Source organism: Malus sylvestris, chromosome 10 (genome assembly GCF_916048215.2).
Source record: "Malus sylvestris chromosome 10, drMalSylv7.2, whole genome shotgun sequence".
NCBI classification, from domain to species: domain Eukaryota; kingdom Viridiplantae; phylum Streptophyta; class Magnoliopsida; order Rosales; family Rosaceae; genus Malus; species Malus sylvestris.
In genome coordinates, this window is record NC_062269.1 from 11,955,277 (window position 1) to 11,975,609 (window position 20,333).

The 20,333-nt window shown below is 37.6% G+C and overlaps 3 protein-coding genes and 1 long non-coding RNA gene across 4 annotated transcripts; 2 read left to right on the plus strand and 2 right to left on the minus strand.

Annotated features, from left to right (window-relative positions):
• Window positions 1–153: 153 nt before the first annotated feature.
• On the minus strand, window positions 154–2,077 carry LOC126587754 (CASP-like protein 5C1). Its single transcript, XM_050252829.1, has 3 exons — window positions 1,689–2,077; window positions 622–754; window positions 154–509 (listed from the first exon to the last, which is right to left on the minus strand). The coding sequence occupies exons 1-3, from the start codon at window positions 1,835–1,837 to the stop codon at window positions 315–317; spliced, it is 477 nt and encodes a 158-aa protein (XP_050108786.1). The 5' UTR covers window positions 1,838–2,077; the 3' UTR covers window positions 154–314.
• Window positions 754–2,344, plus strand: LOC126587755 (uncharacterized). Its single transcript, XR_007611217.1, has 2 exons — window positions 754–1,038; window positions 2,070–2,344. It is a non-coding gene; the product is annotated as an uncharacterized LOC126587755 (long non-coding RNA).
• Window positions 2,345–9,501: 7,157 nt separating this feature from the next.
• Window positions 9,502–16,114, plus strand: LOC126587756 (uncharacterized). The gene is made up of 2 exons (XM_050252830.1): window positions 9,502–10,859; window positions 13,380–16,114. The coding sequence occupies exons 1-2, from the start codon at window positions 9,623–9,625 to the stop codon at window positions 13,403–13,405; spliced, it is 1,263 nt and encodes a 420-aa protein (XP_050108787.1). The 5' UTR covers window positions 9,502–9,622; the 3' UTR covers window positions 13,406–16,114.
• Window positions 16,000–18,452, minus strand: LOC126587757 (mitochondrial import receptor subunit TOM6 homolog). Its single transcript, XM_050252831.1, has 2 exons — window positions 18,137–18,452; window positions 16,000–16,231 (listed from the first exon to the last, which is right to left on the minus strand). Exon 1 carries the CDS (start codon window positions 18,316–18,318, stop codon window positions 18,157–18,159), a length of 162 nt encoding a protein of 53 aa, XP_050108788.1. The 5' UTR covers window positions 18,319–18,452; the 3' UTR covers window positions 16,000–16,231; window positions 18,137–18,156.
• Between the last annotated feature and the right edge of the window lie 1,881 nt (window positions 18,453–20,333).

Sequence of the window (20,333 nt, forward strand, 5' to 3'; positions counted from 1 at the left end):
GCACTGTTGAGTTGTAAAGTTTTCAATTTGTATGGCATGTATTCAGCTTTTGTCAAGTAGGAAATACCAGTAAATGTATGCTTATTTTGTTTCTTAGCTGCCAGAAATGGTTGATGCTTTACTCTTGCTGTAAAACGATTGGTCATCAAGCTGTTGAGCGTTTAAACATTGAATGAAACTTTTATTCATGATTTACAATTGCTTGTGTATGATTTGAACACTATCAAATACAAGCCTATGGTTTCAAATAGTTTTGAGTACGATGTTCACAAATGTCTGCAGAAGTCGAAGACAAGCTGTATTCATGTGAGAAGTCACAAGGACGGAAGTAACCAAAGATTGAAAAAAGACGAAGCCAAAGACAGAAACCATGACATGAAGGCCATCTCAGCCGATATTTTATATCGGCTGCAAAACTTTGGAGGGCAGTATGGACCGTTAGCATGGAGCATGATATCCACAACGCTAGTCGTTGAGCAAGCTGCAGCTAGAGTGAGAATGGATAATACCTGTTGAGAAAAATGTTGAATCAGTTACAAAAAGTTGGTGGTTGTGAGTGAGTCTGCAGTCTGCAAAGGGTGTACATGTATCAGAATGATGCTTACTGCTTAGTCTGCTTACCCAATCTCCAACAACGATGATCAGCAGTATTCCAGGCTGACGAAGAGGGCACTTCACGAGCACAGAGTAACCATCCACCAATGCCAAAGTGAAACTCCAAGGTATGACCAGACCCATGACTGTTACCAAATAGCTGCAATGTAAAACATGGGAGCAATGTTAAATGTTGAGCACTGCATTATTCAAGTTTGACAGAAAACACAGGATTAAAAGGAATCCATCGTATTCGTTTAATTGGTTTTTTTTTTCTTTCAGGCTTGTAGCCCATTAATAAAATTGTTATTTAGCATTTCATTGGTTCATTGACCAATTTGATAACTAGTGGCAGATTTACATTGGGATTAAGGAGGTCCCAGGATCACGCAGAGTTTGGGAAATATACATGTGATTGTCTTCCAAGGACCTTCTAAATATTTGGTACGGGTCCCTTTTGTGTTTACCAAGTTTTTGATGTTATGCATGCTAGGTATATATCTCGACAGGTTGCGTCAACGGCAATCGATACATTCTCTCGATATCACTCATCAAATTGCTTTAGCATATGTCGATATCTGTTGACACTAGTACTTTAACATTAGGACCCCCTAAAATTCGAATTCTGGTTCCGCCACTATTGACAGCCAAAACAAACTTAGTTTTATATGAATAAAAAATTTCTGACTTGATAACACTTGCAGAGTCAGGGATCTAAAGCCTTCCATTGTAACCCAAAACAAAAAATGGATGCATTTCCCTGGTTGGCTAAAATGTTCTGGCACAAGAAAAAATTGATCAGATAAAGAATTAGGGGTCTTAAAATTGGGTAAATCACAAATCAATCTATTTTCCAGTTTCCAGGTTGAATCGTAAATTGGGTTTCACTGTACTATAAGCAACTTCCATTAACATTCATGCTTCATGAGACATGCATGAGACAAAATCAATCATCCAAATAATGAAATTATTTTTGGTTCCACCATTTTCCAACCAAATTCTAAATAAAAAGTCCAAAAAAGAGAAACCGTAAAACAATGAGGCAAATAAATTATGAAAAAATTTTAAAAAAATATATAAAAAAAAAAAGTTACCAGAAAGCAGTGTAGCTGTAGAACTCCACACCCAAAGACATGAAGAGAAGAGAAGCAGAGGAAAAGATGGCCTGACCCAATCTCAATGAGAAGCTGGCACTCGTCCCTACTGATCCAGGTACCTCATCCATGGCCAGCCCTTTTTGCATATCTAGGGTTCATCTTAATCATTTACATCATCCACCATTCCTAACATCGCTCCCTCTCATATCCTCTAAGCGAAAACCGAAAACTAAAAAAACTAAAACTAAAAGCTGAAATGGTTATCAAACTGCTCTGCAGTTTCGGAAATGTTATCATTTTCTTACTCTTGTTCATGGAATCTGGATTGCTTCTCTTCTCTCCATTTTGCACTGTAACAGTATATTGGCAAATTCTCAGGTGGGTGTTTGGACTCGTGGAAAGTTTTGTAGTTAATGGTGATTGAAGAACAAGTGTGTTGGATTTGGACAGCTGACCTGACTTTTTCTTGGGTGGCATCGTCTCAATGGACGAAACTCATTGGAGAAAAGGTGTCTGAGAATGCTGTAGCTGTAAGTGTAAGATGCTTTTATACTCCTTTTTTACGCACTCTTGTGGTAAAGTTTGTTCCATGAGCAAGAATAAGAATAATATTAGTATAGGGTTTGGGATTTTTCTCGAATTCCATTGTTTTATTGCAATTATTGGCGTTAGATCGACCGGATTCACTCTTATTTATAAACGGTGTCAAGAAAATGACCAACATCAACAGGTATGTTTGAAAGCAGAGATTCGAAACTAAGATCTCTTACTTCCAAGTGAAGTGAAGAATAATATCATCAAACCGCAGTGCTGAAAGGCTATTGTGCAAACTCTTTACCTACAAGTTTAGATTTTCTCAAAAAAAAAAATGCAGTTGGTCGTATCCAACCTATTTTTAAAATAAACAGCTCGCACACACTCTCTTCCCAAAAAAAAAAAATTAAATAAATCAACACACCAAGCACTATGTTTAGATTTATTAGATTAGTTGCTAAAATAACGGTATTAAACCCGAAACTCCGGCAGATGGCCAATAACCCAAGAAAATAAAAGAATTGGTTACATTTTTCATATGATATAGATGGACTAATTATTTTATTTGTATTATCACGTATTGTAAGAGATATATATATTAAAAAATTAGATTTTAATTCTTAAATAAGATAAAATTTAAATTATATTTGATAAAATATTAAGACAGATTCTATTTAAAGTCTTTTTTTTTCTTTCTATTTTTTGTTCTTCATCCTTTTGACAAAAGTGGCGGCAACGTGGTGGGGCTGTTGGGTCGGCTTCTAAATGGCAAACTATTTACAGATTATTTTGTTCAAAAAAATAAATACTTTAGAGCATCTTCAATGTTTAGGACTCCTACCATACCTTTGAGGCTTTGAGTACTCATTTAAGGATTTAAAGGGAATCTTTGTGTCTCTAAATGAATATTGTCTCCAATAGGAAAGTCCTTATAGTAGAATTCCTAAATTTGAGGTTTTTACAATGTTATGTGATAATTTGACTAAGTACATATTTTTTGTTTATGTTAACATTACGTTCTCGTAAAATATTTTTGTGAACATTTTAACCAAAAAACATTCAAATTCTGACACTAATTTTTTTCTTCACAAAAACGTAACTAGAAAAAGTGAACTGAGTATAGGAGATGAAATTGTGGTAAGTTTTGGTTAGAAAATTTGGAATTTATAGGAATGATGAGAGAACAAAATGAAAGAGTAACCCAAATTGAAAATATTAATATTTCAATGGGGGCATTATGACAAGAGAAAACAAAAGAATTTGAAAACCAACATGAAAGAGTAACCTAAATTGAAACGGTTATTTAATTGGAACCGTAGATCTTTCGATGGTAACAAATTTTGAAAAGTAAGAATCAATCTAGACCCTCCATTTTAAACGGTTGAAAAGAAAATAAAAAAAGACAAGGCCATGTGACTAGAACCCACACCTACTTTTCCACTTAAATTGTCATATTGGATTCATCATTTTCAGTCCCTATAGAGCCCCTTATATGTGGATACATAAACCAAATATCTGGCCAGTCCCTATACTTTGGAAACTCACTTTCCGAATCATTGGAGATTTATTTTGTCTTTATATTTATTTTATACTCATTTTACGATGGTTGTCCCTATATGGGGACTCCACTGGAGATGCTCTTGGTTAAATTATTAGTCAAGAAAAAGGTGACAAGAAGGTGAGGTTGCCATTGCTTTAGAAGGAAGGGTTATGAATTTGCCACTTGTGATGCTCTCAATCAATCCCAAGTTAGGGGAATTTCAGGTGGTCAAACATGTAAATTTCCTAAGAAATTCGTATCATAATTTTCCATGGTTTTGATTTTGGAGGTTAATTTTTGGATTGTGATCTGTGAGGATCGTGTTCGAGATGCAAAAAATCATTTATCTCTGCTTCGGATGCTAGTCTTGTACTGTTACATCATATTCCAAACTGACGAAGAATGCATCTTACAAAGAGCAGAAGCTGCAGAACATAGGAAGAAGATTACATATTGATCACTGCATTATTATAGATTGTGAGAAAACACATGATTATTAATTTGTAAGATCGAAACTATACAATTGGTTCACTTGGTTTTCTGGATTAAACAAATTTCTCCAAATATAAAAACGCGTCATTTATGAGAGTTGAACTTGAGACATTTTTCTTACAAATAAAGATGAGTATTATTAGACCGTAGTTTGTGACACTTTTAAGGTATGTTAGAAGTGAGAGACTTTCAGATACTTAAGCGTTTAGATGGAAAAGAAATAGATGACAAAAGGTCAGATAGTAGAACTTAGAAAAGGCACTACATGAGCTTTACAATTGTATGCGTGCAAGAGAAATTTGTAAATGATTCATTATAAGTAGTCATTTACAAATCTCACTCACATGCATATTGTAAAGGAAGTAATTTTCAACACCCTATTTAGCCTCTTACACACCCATGTTGAATTATATCCATTGATTATCATTTAATTTATTCAATTCGACGGTCATAAATAAAGAAAAATACGTGAAAAGCTAAAAAGTGTGTGAAAATCACTTTCCCTATTAAATCACTTCCCCGAGTGTAAACCCTTGTAGTTTATTATCAACAACAAATTTTAATAACAATTGAGCCATTGGTTAGCAGAATGCATATGGATTCGGTCCTCCAATCCACATAACCCTTTTTAAAGTTGTTAGGGTTTCTAACTGTTACGGTTAGGTCTCCTAGTTTTTAGGGTTTGTTTTAAGTAATGGCCTTATAATCCCTATTCTTGAGGTTTTGTTGCACTTTCTGTTTTAAACTTAGTCGAATACCACGATTTTAGGGTTGTTAATCGTGGGTTGTTATTCCTTCGTTCAGTTTCATTGTAAGGCTATTTAAAAGCTATTGTTACTTTCTAATCCAATAAGAAAGGTTCTCCCAAGCATCTGGGTGCATTATCAAACTTTACGAGATTTATTTGTAATTCTTTTTAGTTCTAACATTTGGTATCAGAGCCCCATCATGAGGCCTGATCAAAAGTCTAAATATTGTCACTAGTTCAGTGTGAAGTAGCAACGACATGGCTGCTTAAAGCAGTTTTCATGCAACCTGCAATCCCAAAGTTTGATGGACACTACGATCACTAGAGCATGCTCATGGAGAATTTCTTAAGTTCCAATGAATATTGGAGCTTGGTGGAAACTAGGATCCTTGGAGCAACAGAAGGGATGGATCTCACTGATGCACAAAATAAGACAATTGACAATCAAAAGTTAAAAGACATGAAGCCTAATAACTACATGTTCCAAGCCATTGATCAATCAATTTTGGAGACGGTCTTGAAGGAGGACGCTGCAAGGGATATTTGGGACTCTCTGAAGCAGAAGTATCAAGGCACGGCACTGGTCAAGGTTGCCCAGCTGCAAGATCTTTGCAAAGAGTGTGAAATACTTCATATGAAGGTTGGAGAATCAGTGAAGGATTATTTTTGGAATGACTCAAACCTTATTAGCTATGGTAAGAGTTCTTCCAAAATAATCATTCGCTGATTCTCCAACCTTCATATGGAGCACTTCAAACTCTTTGCGAAGAGCTTGCAACTGGGCACGGTTGACCCCTTGCCGTGCTTTGATATTTTTGCTTCAGAGAGTCCCAAATATCCTTTGATGTGTCCTTCTTCAAAATCGTCTCCAAAATTGATCGATCAATGGCATGGAACAGGTAGTTTTTAGCCTTTAGGTCTTTCAACTTCTGATCGTCAATTGTCTTATTTTGTGCATCAGTGAGATCCATCCCTTATGTTGCTATAGGGATCCCAGTTTCCACCAAGAGTGTAAGAAATTCTTCATGAGCATGCTCCAGTGATCGTAATGTCCATCAAACTTTAGGGTTGTAGGCTGCACAAAACTGTGTTCAACAACCATGTCGTTACTGCTTCACACTGAACTAATAACTGTATTTCAGACTTTTGATCAGGCCCCATGATGAGGCTCTAATACCAAGAACCAGAAAGAACGATAAATAAACCTCGTAAAGTTTGATAATGCACTCAAATACTTGGGAGAACCTTTATTATTGAATTAGAAAGAAACAATGGCTTTTAAATAGCCTTACAATGAATCTGAACGAAGGAAATAACAACCCAGAATTGTGGTATTTGACTAAATTTAAGATAGAAAGTGCAACAAACTTGTCCCTGAAGAATATGGATTATTAACCATTACTTAAAGCATACCCTAAAAACTAGGAGACCTAACCCCAAAGGCTAGGAAACCCAACAACTTTAACACATTAAGCTACATATATACCCATTATGTTGTGTGTATTGGGATCTCTCGTTTTTTAAAAGTTAAGAAATCTTCATATGGAATATATTTAATGGAAGTTTAATCAGCGTTGATGACAGTGCTTTTGTGGGTATTTATGATTACCGTTTGTTTATACCATATTTAGGGTCTCGTATTTAGATCTCGTACAAATACTCGGAGGACTTAAATGTAATTATGTGATAAAGGAATGGGCAAATATGTAATAAGTGAGGAGCCCGTATTCTATAAAAGGACTCCTCACCCTCACAATTAGAGGAGGCCAATTCCTAGGCCATAAGCCTCTCCGATCTAGAGCAAAGCTCTCACACTCTCTCCTTCACAAATACTCTCAGAGAAATACAATCAATGTGGACGTAGCCCAAACCTTGGGGTGAACCATGATACATCTTGTGTTATTTACATTACTTGCAGATTCACGGTCGGATTTACGTTGTTCCAAGACCTCCGATTTTGTGCATCAACACCGTTATTTTGTAATAATTTTGAATTTCGTTGTTCGAAAGGTAAACCCCATTGTAATTATGTTTAAACAATCCAAAAATCTTTTTTTTTCTTTTTTTCTTTTTTAATAAACGATATTATCTACACTAACGGAGATAAGAGTGGGCTTAGCTTAGCCTCACAATGGGCTAGCAATTAGGGTTGGGCAAACGAGTCCTGGACTCGCGGGTCGGGTACAAATTTCAAAGAAAATGGGCCCCCAGCTTGAACCGTTTCCACCGTTCATTATAGGGAGATTAAATCTCCACCATTTATTTCTTAGGTTATGTAGAATTCTCCAGACTTCCAGAGTCCTAAATCCTGACTTCGATCACAGCGGCCTTCAAATCCTGACTCCTCTCAACCTCGATCTCGAATTCTCCCAGCTCCGTTCGTTCGAGTGTTTATGCATGAGTGATAGGAGCATATTCATGCGACTTAAATGGCTTGTTCTCGTACTTTTACGTTATGTTTCTTTAGTTATTTTAGTCCTTTATGCTTCTTTTGTGTGTTTTCAGGTTCTAAGGGCTTAAGGAGCAAAGAAGTGCTTTTAGAGGCCTTTGTGGAGCACTATTGGGCTAAGGATGGATAGCTTAGGCTTGGAGCCAAAATGTTGGATGAATTTGAAGGCCTTGTATGCACTTGAGGACACAAAACAATGGCCCTAACCCAATTACACAACCTTGCCATGGGCTTAACCATATAACACCATTTCCTTGCCATGCAAACCACCCTATTTTAGGCCCATTTTATGTACTTAAACCCTAGCCCTTTAAACTTGCAGCCCTATTATGATTTATTCACTTCCATATTCTTCTTTAATCCACATGCATTCATCATAATTCACAACACAAAACAGCCACACCAAACCACCCATTGCCGTGCCTTCCCTTGCCATTTTTAGCCATCACACTTCATCATTGCAGCCACCATTCACCCTAGTTGTCAATCACATACTTTCCCATTGTATAATTCATCCACATGCATCTTTAATCATTCACTCACAAGCTTTCCCAACAAACAAATCAGCCACATGCACACCTAACCCCCCATTGCCGTGCATCCCTTAACAATTCCAGCATTCCACCAATTTTTCCTAGCTGTTTTTCACATGCATCCCCTCACTCTTTAATCATTTCCAACCTAGCAACCCCTTTAAATCATTCATCCTAGCTGCCATTAACATGCTCACCCATCCATTCTCTCCCTATAAAACCATGCAATGCATTCATACAAGGGAGGAAATTCACCACAAAACAATCACACAACAAACCATCACAAAATCCCATTCTCTGCCGTGCATATCTCTTCCATTTTCTGCATATTTTCTCTTCATTGCAATCATTCCCCACTCCATTCCACATACACCTAAAGCCCTAAACATTTCCTTAGACCTTGTGCTACAACAAAGAGGAAGAGAAGAGGGTCTAAACGTTCATACAATTCAAGTTTGAGTTGTTGGAATGTTTAGGTGTTTCTTTGATTTCAATGTTTAAATTCAATTCTCTTTGTCTTATAAGTATGAGGAACTAAACCCCCCTTTAGCTAGGGGTGATTCGAAACTATGTTTATGCTTGCAATATGAATTGATTACCTTTGGTTGGAATTTCATAAGTTGTGGATTCAATTTGTTTAACCGTTTGATTGATAACTTATTTATGTATGTTTATTGAGAGTGCACGCTTAATTTTCATGCATAAATATGACGCTAGAATATAAGTGAGTTTCACCTAATCGTTATGAACTTATATTCACAAGTAGTGGAGGTTGCTTATAAACAATCGCGTTAAATGAATTCTTGGCACTAGTTTCATGCTTTTCATAGTAACGAATGTCTCGTCAACACTTATAGTTTTCATGATGCTTAATGATCTTTGATTGTATCTTTATTGTGCTTTTCACGTAAAGGACTTTTGGAGAATGTTGTGAATTGCGTTGCGCAAACCCATCCAATTCATTAACTTAAGGAGAACTTGACGGTTAATTTAAGCGGACCTAATTAACCTAGGGTGTTGAGTTTCATAATTTATCGAAAGACCAACTGAGAATCGATCTTGTATTGCAAGTGTGACAGAAGTGGAGAAGAACCCCTTAAGCTATTCCATCATCCATATTTTTCATCGCATTCATATTTACATTTTGCCCTTAATTATAATCTGTCCATTTAATTTAATCTCGTCAAAAACAACTCAATTCCCCCTCCCCATATTTTGTTAAAGTCTTAGTCGTTCAAATCTATCTTATTTTATTCTTTTAAGTATTTGGAGTCTTTTGAACTTGTTTTGAGTCTTTTGGTTTGTCTTAGTGTTTTAAAAGTTAGTTTTATTTATTTGAGTCAAGTGTTTAGCACCCCTAGTTAATCCCCGGTTAGAACGATCCCTACTTACATCATTACTACAATTGTCACAAATAGGGTTTAATTTGTGTGTTAACTTATTTTCGCATCAATGAGGGGCTTGGTTGTCCAACTGTAAGTTTGTTTTCTTTGTTTTGTGTTACTCTTGATATTTGATTTAGTTTTGTTTCTTTGATTTCAGATACTAGAGAAGTAAGACATGGATTTTGCTAACATTCAAGCTCAATTGGCGAATCTTACTTCTCAATTGTCATAGATTGCCGGAAGGACCATAATGCAAAGTGTCCCTACATTTGGCATGTCCTATGGGCACGGATATCAAACTCATCAACATCCTCAATTCAATGTGAACGAAGATGCTTGGGGTTATCAAGGCTATGATCAACCAAGCAACAACATGTTTTCCAACGCTTACAATTCGGCTTGGAGAGATCATTCAAATTATATGTGGGGGGAACCTCAACAATTCCAACAAGATGGATATTGGCAGCCATATGAGGAGTTCTATTCAAGACCTATGCAGCCACCACAGCATCCCCCACAACAATTCCAATCAAATCAAAGTATGCCCATGAATTATAATGAAATTCTTGAAGGACTAATTTCTGTGGCGCAGGGTTTACGAAAAGAAGAACAATTGCCGCCATCGGAAGAGTTCTATCAGTGGCCATATGAACCGTCACAGCCACCACAACAATCAACCCAATTCAATTCAGGTACGTCCTTGGATAATGATACACTTAATAAGTTACTCACCTCTTTGAATCAGGGAGTAGAAAATCAAAACCAGGAGATGCAAGACCGAGTCAAAAGATTGGACGAATTGGATATGCAAGTTGGGCAGATTGTGGAATTCATGGCACAGATTCGAGATCAAAGTGAACTTTCCAACTCAAACATTGCAAATTCAAAGGCAGAAAGTGAAATCGATGAAGCCATCACCTTGGAAGGTGACATGAAGGATGAAGCTGTCCCAGAACCATCCAAACACAGCCCGAACATGGATGAATTGCTGCTGCAAGCAGAAGAGGAGGAGGACGACCTGGGCAGTTTAGAAGAATTCTTGCTGCAAGCTCCTCAAATCCCTATGTCATCCAACTCAGGTGAGGAAGTTCTAAATTCACTTCATTCTAACATTATTCCACCGAATGTCCTTTGTCCTTGCAGGTTTTTGATTCCAAATATCAAAGAGAGTGAAAAAGACATTGTGGAAGCTCTTCCAAAGGTGCAAAGTGATATCCCAATTCTTGGTGCACCAAAACAAGTTCCCGATGGTATTGAAACGTTCAAAGAACCTTGCACACCAAGAAAAGGGATTCAAGAAAATGAAGTGGTTGAAGCATATCAAGAATACATCCAAGAGGCTGTGCATGAGACAATCAAGCCCAAAGCAGTTGAGTTTGATGACACGGGACAAGCCACAACCATCATAGTAAACCTGGCCAAGTTCAAAGTCCCGGAAATGTTCAAAGATGTGGTGTTTGTCATTGAGTTTGTGTCGGAAAAAGAAAGTAAGCCATCTTCTCCAATTTTAATTTTAATTTATACTAACATATTTCTGATTTTGATGATTCAGGCACCCACTCTTGAATTTAAACAATTGCCGAATCATTTCAAGTATCACCTCCCATTAAAAGATAAATTCCATGCTTTGGAGCTGAGGGGAGTTTAAAGGAAAGATTCGTCCGGCTAAAGACGTTAAATCAAGCGCTTCTTGGGAGGCAACCCAAGCATTCAACGAAGGGAGACTTTGGAATCGCTAACCAAATCAGATTTGCATTCTTACATCCTTATCTTTACTGCTTTCATTTTGTTTTGTTCAGTTAGTTGTGTTATTTGGTTGATTTCTGTGAGTTTGTGTTATTTAGTTTAAGTGTGGGGGAAGGTTAAACAAAGTCTTTTTACATTAATTTACATATTTAAAAATAAAAATAATAATAATAATAATAATACATAAAAAAAATAAAAAAAATAAAAAAAAACATAAAAGTAAAAATATTTTACAATGATGTGTTAACTAATAAACATTCATTGGTCAGGTGGTGCTTCAGTAGTCGGCGGAGCTTCAGCAGTCGGCGGGGCCACGGAAGGAGGAGGTATCGGAGGTTGATCAGTTGGAGCTTCACTACGCGGTGCCGCCCCAGAAGACGAAGGAAGATGCGGTTGGAACAAACCCACAAACCTCCGATGATCAAGTAAAATTTGACCATCAGTGTCTTGCAGCTGGTCAATTTTCCTCTTCATGTTTGTGGCATAATTGTGTGCAAGCTTGTGCAATTGTTTATTTTCATGCTTGAGTCCTCTAATCTCCTCTTTGAGACTCTGTATTTCAGCCACCAACGATTCAACGTGACGGGTTCGAGCAAATAGGCGTTGGGCCATGTTGGACACAGAACCCGCACACTGCACGCTAAGAGCCAGAGACTCCTTAACCGCCAATTCATCAAACCGCCTAGCGAGCAGTCTGTTATCTCTGGGGGTGACAAGGTTCCGGGCCACCACCGCAGCGGTCATGTCATTTTTCATCACCGAATCCCCAACGGTGAGGGGACCGGTTGGGGATATGAAGGATGGGCGCCATATGTTGTCTGGTGAAGGCGGAGCTGCCTCTTCACCAATGTTCAAGTCAAAACGACGATCGGAAGGGCCAAACATTTTTCAGAGGTGGTGAAGAAAGAAGAGAGTCGGACTGATTAAGATTTTGGAAGTGCAAGAAGGGAGTGTTTACAGGAGGGAGCTCAAGTGTGTTGTGGAACACAATTAGCACCTCTATAAAAAGAAGAAATCAGAGAGGCGTTCCTCAGAGAAGCGTCCTCTCGCAAATCGAAGAGTCGGGGCTCCGTTCTCAAACGCCTGATTCTTTTCTCAAAAGAGGCGTTTCATTTCTTAAAGGCTGGGCTTGCTCAGAAACCACGAGCCGAACCCCGGATTTCAAAAGATCAATTTGTCCAGACGTGTCGTCACTCGTCACACGCAAATTGCTTTGCGAAAATCTCGGGCAGTTTGTCGAAGCACCAATTCAGAAATCGAAGAGGGAAATTCAACAGTCAAAGACACGCTAGCTTTCTCAAAAGCTGGGCTTCAACCCACGGGCAAATCTTCTTTTCCAGATTTATCCGCACGTGTCACATGCTACCTCTACAATCGACGATGCTCAGAGCTCGAAGCGCCGATTCCAGATATCAATGAGGAATCAGCTTTGCGAAAATTACGGGCAGCTTTGTCAGAAAGCGCGTAATTTGTACTATTCATCCATCCACCGGCTGCCGACAATGAGTGAGAGAATAGTTCCGGTTGTGAAGAAAAGTCCTATAAGTATTTACCTTCGCCTTCCACAGCAAAGGCACACCCTCTCAGCACTTCTTCATCTCCGAGAATGCATTCCCAAAGAACCCTCTCGAGTCACTCTGTATTCCTCATTCCCTGGGATACCCCTGCAAACAACCCATCCAGAGCAAAAGTATTTCATATCATAAAGGTTGAAAGCAAGAGTATCTCATATCATGCATTCTCCATGTCCTTTTCCTTGTCTTTGTTCTAACCTGCAGGACATGGAGAAATTGCTCTCGAGTACTCGTCTTCCACTGCTGATGTACTTCCAAAGAAGCTGCCACATCTACCTGAAGAACAGATAAGGCAAGCGAAAATGATACCAACAGCATGTGGAGACAACGTACAGAAGAAACAAGCAGAGAAGAATGCAGCTTGCACAATCATCCCAGCGGAAGGAGTCCGAGCTGAAGAACTAGAGAAGCTGCCACATCTGCTTGGAGAACAAATAAGGAACTGCAACATCACCAAAGAGCAAAGCTTCGCCGTACAATATCATCAAATCATCACTTGCAAGTAAAAAGCTAAGTGTCACCCTGTTCAAGAGGAAAGCTGTGGAAAGTCAACAAGCACGACCAATGATCACTTATTAGTTCTATTCATTGTCTTTTATCGTGATTTTCAATTTTTTCGTTTGCAATTTTTTTTTATTTTTTATATTTTCTTGTGTTACTAAACTGAATTATTTCTTTTCTTTGCAGGAACTTTTGGTTATTTCCACCCTTGAAGTTGATTGCAGAATTTTAGCTTGGGGGGTCATCGCTTGGTTTTACTGCAAACTAGGGAAGTTTTCAGTCCAATTGCTTTATTTTGTTTCTTATTATTTATTTATTTTATTTTTATTTGCATTATAGTGTTTTCTGACATTGGGGTATAGATTTCATGGGTCCTTTCCCTCCATCTTTTGGTTTCACTTATATCTTGCTAGTTGTTGATTATGTTTCCAAATGGGTGGAAGCCAAAGCCACCCGGACTAACGATTCAAAGGTTGTTGCAGATTTTGTGAAAACTAATATCTTTGCTAGGTTTGGCATGCCTAGAGTTCTCATTAGTGATGGAGGCAACCCATGGAAATAAAGAAGACCTAGGAATTTCCGACTCCAAAACCAGGTGTTTGCGTTCTTTAACCCTCCTCTCTGTTGCTTTTACTTTGCCATGTTTATCATGTTTCCTCGTTGTTTGTTTGTTTGCTTTTGTGTGAGTTTATGTTTGAAACATTGAGGACAATGTTAGATTTAAGTGTGGGGGGGTAAACAAGTTGCTGTTGCATGATTTTCGTGGGATTTTATTCACCTATCACTTACAATGTTGTTTCTTGCTGTTTTAAGTGTTTTTTTGTGTTTTTAAGCATGTTAGTATGTTTTGACATAAAAAACCGAAAATTTGAAAAAATTGTTTTGAAAAAGCCAAAAAGAGTTGTTTTTGTGTGTTTGTTTGTGTCTTAGGGTACCTTCCAACACAATAATGAGGATTTGGTTTGTTAATTGCATGACTGTTAAGGAAAGTTATAAACATGGATGGAAGTTTGATATGCTCTTGATTTATGCTTGGTTATAGTTATAGTTTACGAATTCACATGTAATCACAAAGAAAAAATTCAGTTTTTGTAACATGCTTGAAGGAAGGAACTTAAACTAACACTACAACCTTGAGAGACTTGAGCCTAATACGTTCTTTGGAGAGTTATTAATCTGTGCATTTTTTTTTTCTAAAGTCGTTGCATGATCTCATCATTCTTTGCTTGGTTGCTACTTAGAAGGCGTTTCATCATTTAGTTCCAAATACTAGAACTTATGCCCGTTCCATTCAAAGCATGACATTGATTTGCATAACACATATTCAAGATGAAGTTGTGTAGTGAACTAGAGCCAAAAAGCTTATCCCGTGCATATTTGTTTAAGTTTAATCCCGTTGAGCCTTGTTTAGCCTGTTTTCTTTGTTAAACCACATTTCCCTTACCTAGCCCAGATTAGGACTATCCATACCCTTGTTTTTAAAGCATAATGAAGCATGACTTAAAATGAATTCCTTTTGATTGTCCTTATGCAGAAAACAAGTGTGGGGGAATGAGATTTTTGTGTTTTGTGTGGCAAAAAGTAATAAGGCACGGGTTAGAAAAGGAAAAGAAAAAGAAAAAAAAAAGAAAAGAAAAAGAGTTTGAAATAAGTGAGGAAAGGCTCACAAGTGTTGTTTGTAGTTGAAATCGGCCCTAAAAAGTTGAATGAATAACCCCATTGTGTTTAAAGTTAGTTGCTGCATTCAAAGGGAATTCTAAGCATCAATTTCATTACTTTGCTTATTATGCTTTAAAAACGTTTGTTTCCTTACCTTTCATTGTTAGCCAATCACCCCTAACCCCGTTACAACCCTTAACTTCAATCTTGAGTGTTATGTGTTTCAATATGTGGAGTTTGGGATTGGTACGAGCATATGGTGTCCCTGGTTCTCGCATCTAAGTAGTAGCATTCCAGTCATGAGATCATATCTATACATGCTTAATAACTCCAGAAATTGCTTTCTTTGCTTTAAACATATGTGAGTGTTCGTTTTCATGTTTACATCAATCTTCTCACATACACCTAGTGTAGGGTGTGTAGTCAGAAATTCAGAGTGAAAATAAGAGTGTATCTTGTAAGGAATTGAGCAAATTCTCTAAGGCATGTTACTACATTCAAAACATAGTTTTAATTGGTTATATGTGAACTAGTATGTGGTGACTATGATTAAGTATGTGCTCAAGGGTAAGGAAGGCCAAAATATGTGGTTATGATGATCTTTTGCATGTCATGTGCATTGGAAATCCCTGAGGCAACGTTGGAAGGTTTAAGATTGTCTTTAGTTTGTTTTGTTTTGTTTTGTTTTGTTTTGATTTTTCTGTTTTGCTCGAGGACTAGCAAAAGCTAAGTGTGGGGGAATTTGATAGGAGCATATTCATGCGACTTAAATGGCTTGTTCTCGTACTTTTACGTTATGTTTCTTTAGTTATTTTAGTCCTTTATGCTTCTTTTGTGTGTTTTCAGGTTCTAAGGGCTTAAGGAGCAAAGAAGTGCTTTTAGAGGCCTTTGTGGAGCACTATTGGGCTAAGGATGGATAGCATACGTGGAGATGAATTTATCACGGTTGCATACGTGGAGATGAATTTATCACGGTTGTCCTGAAGGCTTATTTGGGCTATGCCAGTTTTTATGCAATCATTGGGCCTGTTCAGGAATCAGCTGCTTCTTTGTACTAAAAAAGTATTCATATACAGAAAATATTCCAGTGCGGTACTTAACACTTATCGATGACAAAATCAACAAATGTAACTAGAAGTACCAGCAATGTGTCAAGTACCATCAATAATATTGACGACTTAGGACGTCTTCAAATACCAAGCAAAAAGTGCAGTCAATAAAACAGAAATTGTCTAACAAAAATGAAATGATACCGGAACATACACTACTGCAGGTTCATACTGATCAACTCCAAGATAAACATTACGAATCAAAATAAACTCGATAGTAGCACTCAATAACTCGCCTTCATATAAAGTCCAACTCCTCGACTCCTAGACCTGCACCATCAAAGAAGAAAAAATGAGAATCAATGAAGAATATCTTCATTAGTTTGAGCGATTGAAGATTCAAATGCTATCATTATTAGTCAATGAAGAATATTGGGATAGTATCCTTTAAGAAAGCAATGACACAACCAACAAACATCACATTAAACTTATGAGCAAGTAGTCTACACGTGCATCGTCTTTTTCAAACAAAAGGTATATAAGATGATGTTACTAGGATACTACACAGCCACAATCACCATAAAATGCAAGTTCAAACATCAAGAAAAATTAGCCAGGCAATCAGAGTGGACAGAGACATTGCCTAATTAATTACCATCAAATAACTAAATAATCACATATTGTCCCAACAAAACGAAATCTCAAAATCCTCGGGTTTCCTGCGTAGTTACAATTCAATCTTTCCACTGGGATCTATAATCCTTTTTGTGCCAATGCAAGCTACCCTACTCTTCTTATTGAAGCATGGACTTGATAATGGATTAGTTGTCTCTGACTGGGACAAAAATTTAATGCACAAACAAAAACCATAAGGGTACGTTTGTTTTACCGGATTAGCCTTCCAGATTACCCTATTTAGCCCTTATCCGTTTTATAAACATGGGACTATACATAGATCAGATTAACCCGGACTCGCACCACCTTAAATTTCTTTATTTAACCCCTTGCATAAACATGGTCCAATACAAGCCCTATGCCACAGCCACACGTTGATGCAAAGACTTTGCAAATGGGCAGCTTCCATGTTCAACTGTGCTAGTAGACTATTCAAAATACAATTACCAGGGGTTTGGTATTTTGAACTTCAAAAAAATAAAATTTATTTCCATAGTTACACCAAACTTAGGGCAAGACTAAGTACCAGCCAAGCCAATCCTATGTATCAAACATGCCTAAAGGTCTTCAACATATTGCAGTAAAAAAGGATGAGTGTGATTTCTTTGTTTTCGAAACAGTTTGCACACACAGGAAACCCACTCAAACATGCCTAGGTACTATCTTGTGAAAGAGTGATGCAAGACTACAAGACCCATCCACAATGTGACTAGCACCAAAGTTTCTATAAGATAAATTCAAAATCCACAATAGACATGTTATCATGCATCATTTTCCAACAAGGAAAAAGCTAATGACTTATAGACCAAATTTCCCAATAGTCATACTGTTTCAACCTATCTGTAAATAAAATTGGGAATGTCGGTCGATACATTCAATGGGAAAAAAAATACTCTTACTTCAAATATGCTATAAATCATACACAGTTCTTGTGTCAATTTGCCTATGGGGCATTACTTCAAATATTATTGCCTATGCCGCAATAATATTGATTCAACTTGTTCATATGGCCTGCTTTCACCTAAGGCACATTGTTGACTCCATCAATCACTAACTTGAAGAGAGTTTTTGTATAACTAGATAATCACAAATTCACATGCTACTTATAGCATCGTAGAGTAGTGATCCGTGGCGTCAAAATTAAAACAACCAAAAAGAGCAGATTATACGAGAAAAAAATCATCTTTGTCGGGGTTCAATCATCATCTCAAAGAAACAAATATATTATCACAACATAACTCAAGTAAAATATTTTAGAAGCAATCACTCATCACTCCTGATTTTCTTCGTACTCTGTTTCAAATATAATCAAATTGTCAATGTATGCAACAACTCCTACCCTATTACATACAACACCCAATGAGCAACTATCAAATTTATCCCAACACAACAACAATACAATCTGTCAAACAAGTATTCAGTTCATAAATTTCTCAATATTAACAACAAACAGAAATACCCTCTTCCTAGTCTATCTTAAAAATATCATACATCGAAAACCCACCAAAAAAAATTTAAGAAATCGGAAAATAATAAGAACGATATGATCTCGAAAATTACCTCATAGAACGAGATGGCCGTTAAAATTCAAGCTTGAGTTCGTCTTTTTCCCCAGAGAGGAGGTGAAGAACATATGGGGCGGCTCGGATCGCGACCACCCAAGCCCCGAACATGGCGACATGGCTCCGCAGCTGCTTCAGAGCCTCAGCCTTGTCTGGCTTCTGCATAAACATGGGAAACATTTTGCTTTATCTGATCCGGCTTCTCTTTCCTGCAAAGTGATATGACAAACGCAACCTGACGCTTGAAACCTTAAAACCCTAAAACCCTAGTTGGTGCTCTGCGATTTTGTAATTTGGGGGTTTTTGACGGCTTCAAAAGGATGATATACAGCTTTGCAGCTCTCGTGCGGCTGAGGGGTTTTTCGACTTTGCACGGGCGCGATATTTTCGGTTGGTGATTTGAAAAGTAAGGGTAATGTTGTAAATACAATAAATTATGTGGCTGTCTACTTGGATCATTGTTCAAATATTAATATTTTCTCATTTAATTTCTTATTAAAAATGATGTTTTCAAGTTGGTGCGGGATTAAAATTTTGTGTTTTTTATTAAATTAATGAATTACTGGTCATTAAATGAATTCAATCCACTGGAACCAGGAAGGGTTGGTTGTGAAAGCAAGAAAATATAGATGTTCGGGTGACATTGGTTTTGGATGACTGCGGCCGAAAAAGTGCGAAATAGCCAAAATTGTGCTTAGCCGTGGGCACCCTAGCAGGGCTGAGGGATGGGTGCGGGCTGGAAGCAAGTAACTAGCCAAAATTTGGCTTTGGGCCAAGAAAGGCAATAACCCAGCAACATCAGGCTGCAAGCTTGCAGGGAAAAGAAGGCATGAATGGGGCTTGGGCCAAGAAAAGAAAGCTCATATGGAGTTCAGTCGTCGTCAGCCGAATTAAGGCCATCTCTAACCGATGGCTGACCAGATGGTTCGTTTTAGCTATTTGACCATCCAAAATTCTCCAAGATATTAATATTTTAATTAACAGTACATGACCATATTTGCTTCCTGATGAGTATATTTTATATTATATATTTTACCCTAAGCTTAGTATATTTTGGTTAATATATTGGAAGAATTTTGATACTTTGAATTGTATTTTCAATATAGGACTTTCGACTTCCTCTAGAGCAAAATAGGACCAAATGGACGAATTTTGGAGTGATTCCAGTTGGAGGACGTTCGTGAGTCACTTAGCTTGATCGTATCAAAATTTGGGATTATTCCATCAAGCGGTTATTTTCTGGCAATAAAAGAAAGAAGCAGTGCGCAATGCTGGAAAATGACGTTTTTGGGCTTAAATGGCGTTTTTGGAGCCCAAGATGACCTCGGATGGGTTCGTGGCCTTCTGGATAAGTGTTCAGAATATTCCAAACATTAAATCCAGCTATATTGGGCCAGTTTTGGAGCAGCTTATGGATCCAAAACGTGGGTGTTCAGATTTTAGGCGAATTTCACCATTTAATTTAGGGTTATGTTTCCTATTTTATTGAATTATTATTATTAGTTTCCTAGTGGGAAGAAAGGACCTGTTTTTAGGGTTTGTGAGGGGGTTTAGCAAATATATTGCTTGGCTGTCTACAGTTTTTAGACTACGCTTTATTTTATGCAATTCTGGAGACAGAGAGAAGTGCTAGGGTTTTGGAGATTTTCTACTTGAAGGTGTTTTCAATCATTTTCTTAATAATATTTTCTATGATTTCAATTATGAATATGCGTAACTAATTCCTTTTGCTAGGGCGAAGCCTTGAGCCTTAGCATGAATATGTGATTTTTATTTAATTGCTTATGATTGATTGCATGCATACTTTGAATTGTTAATCACCGGGATTAAAACTATCTAAGGGGGTGTTTGTTTTCCCTCACTAAAGTTCACTGGACTGGACTGGACTAAGGGTTAGTCCAGTCCCGTGTTTGTTTCCCATAGGGCTTAGAGTTAATGAGACTAGCTCTCACTCGTCCCGACTAAAACAGGGCCTAGCCGGTCTTTGCTAAGCCCCCCAAAAACCATGGGATTGCTAATCCCGTCTCCAGAACTTGCATAGGACGATCGCATGCAGCAAGTCTTGTGAACTACAAATCTGCAAGAATGCTTCTGGGCGACTCCGTTTGTCAACCCATGTCTAGATCTAAAACACAGCCCTACCTACTGCCTAAATCTCAACACCAAAATTCAAAACACACATATGCAAAACGATA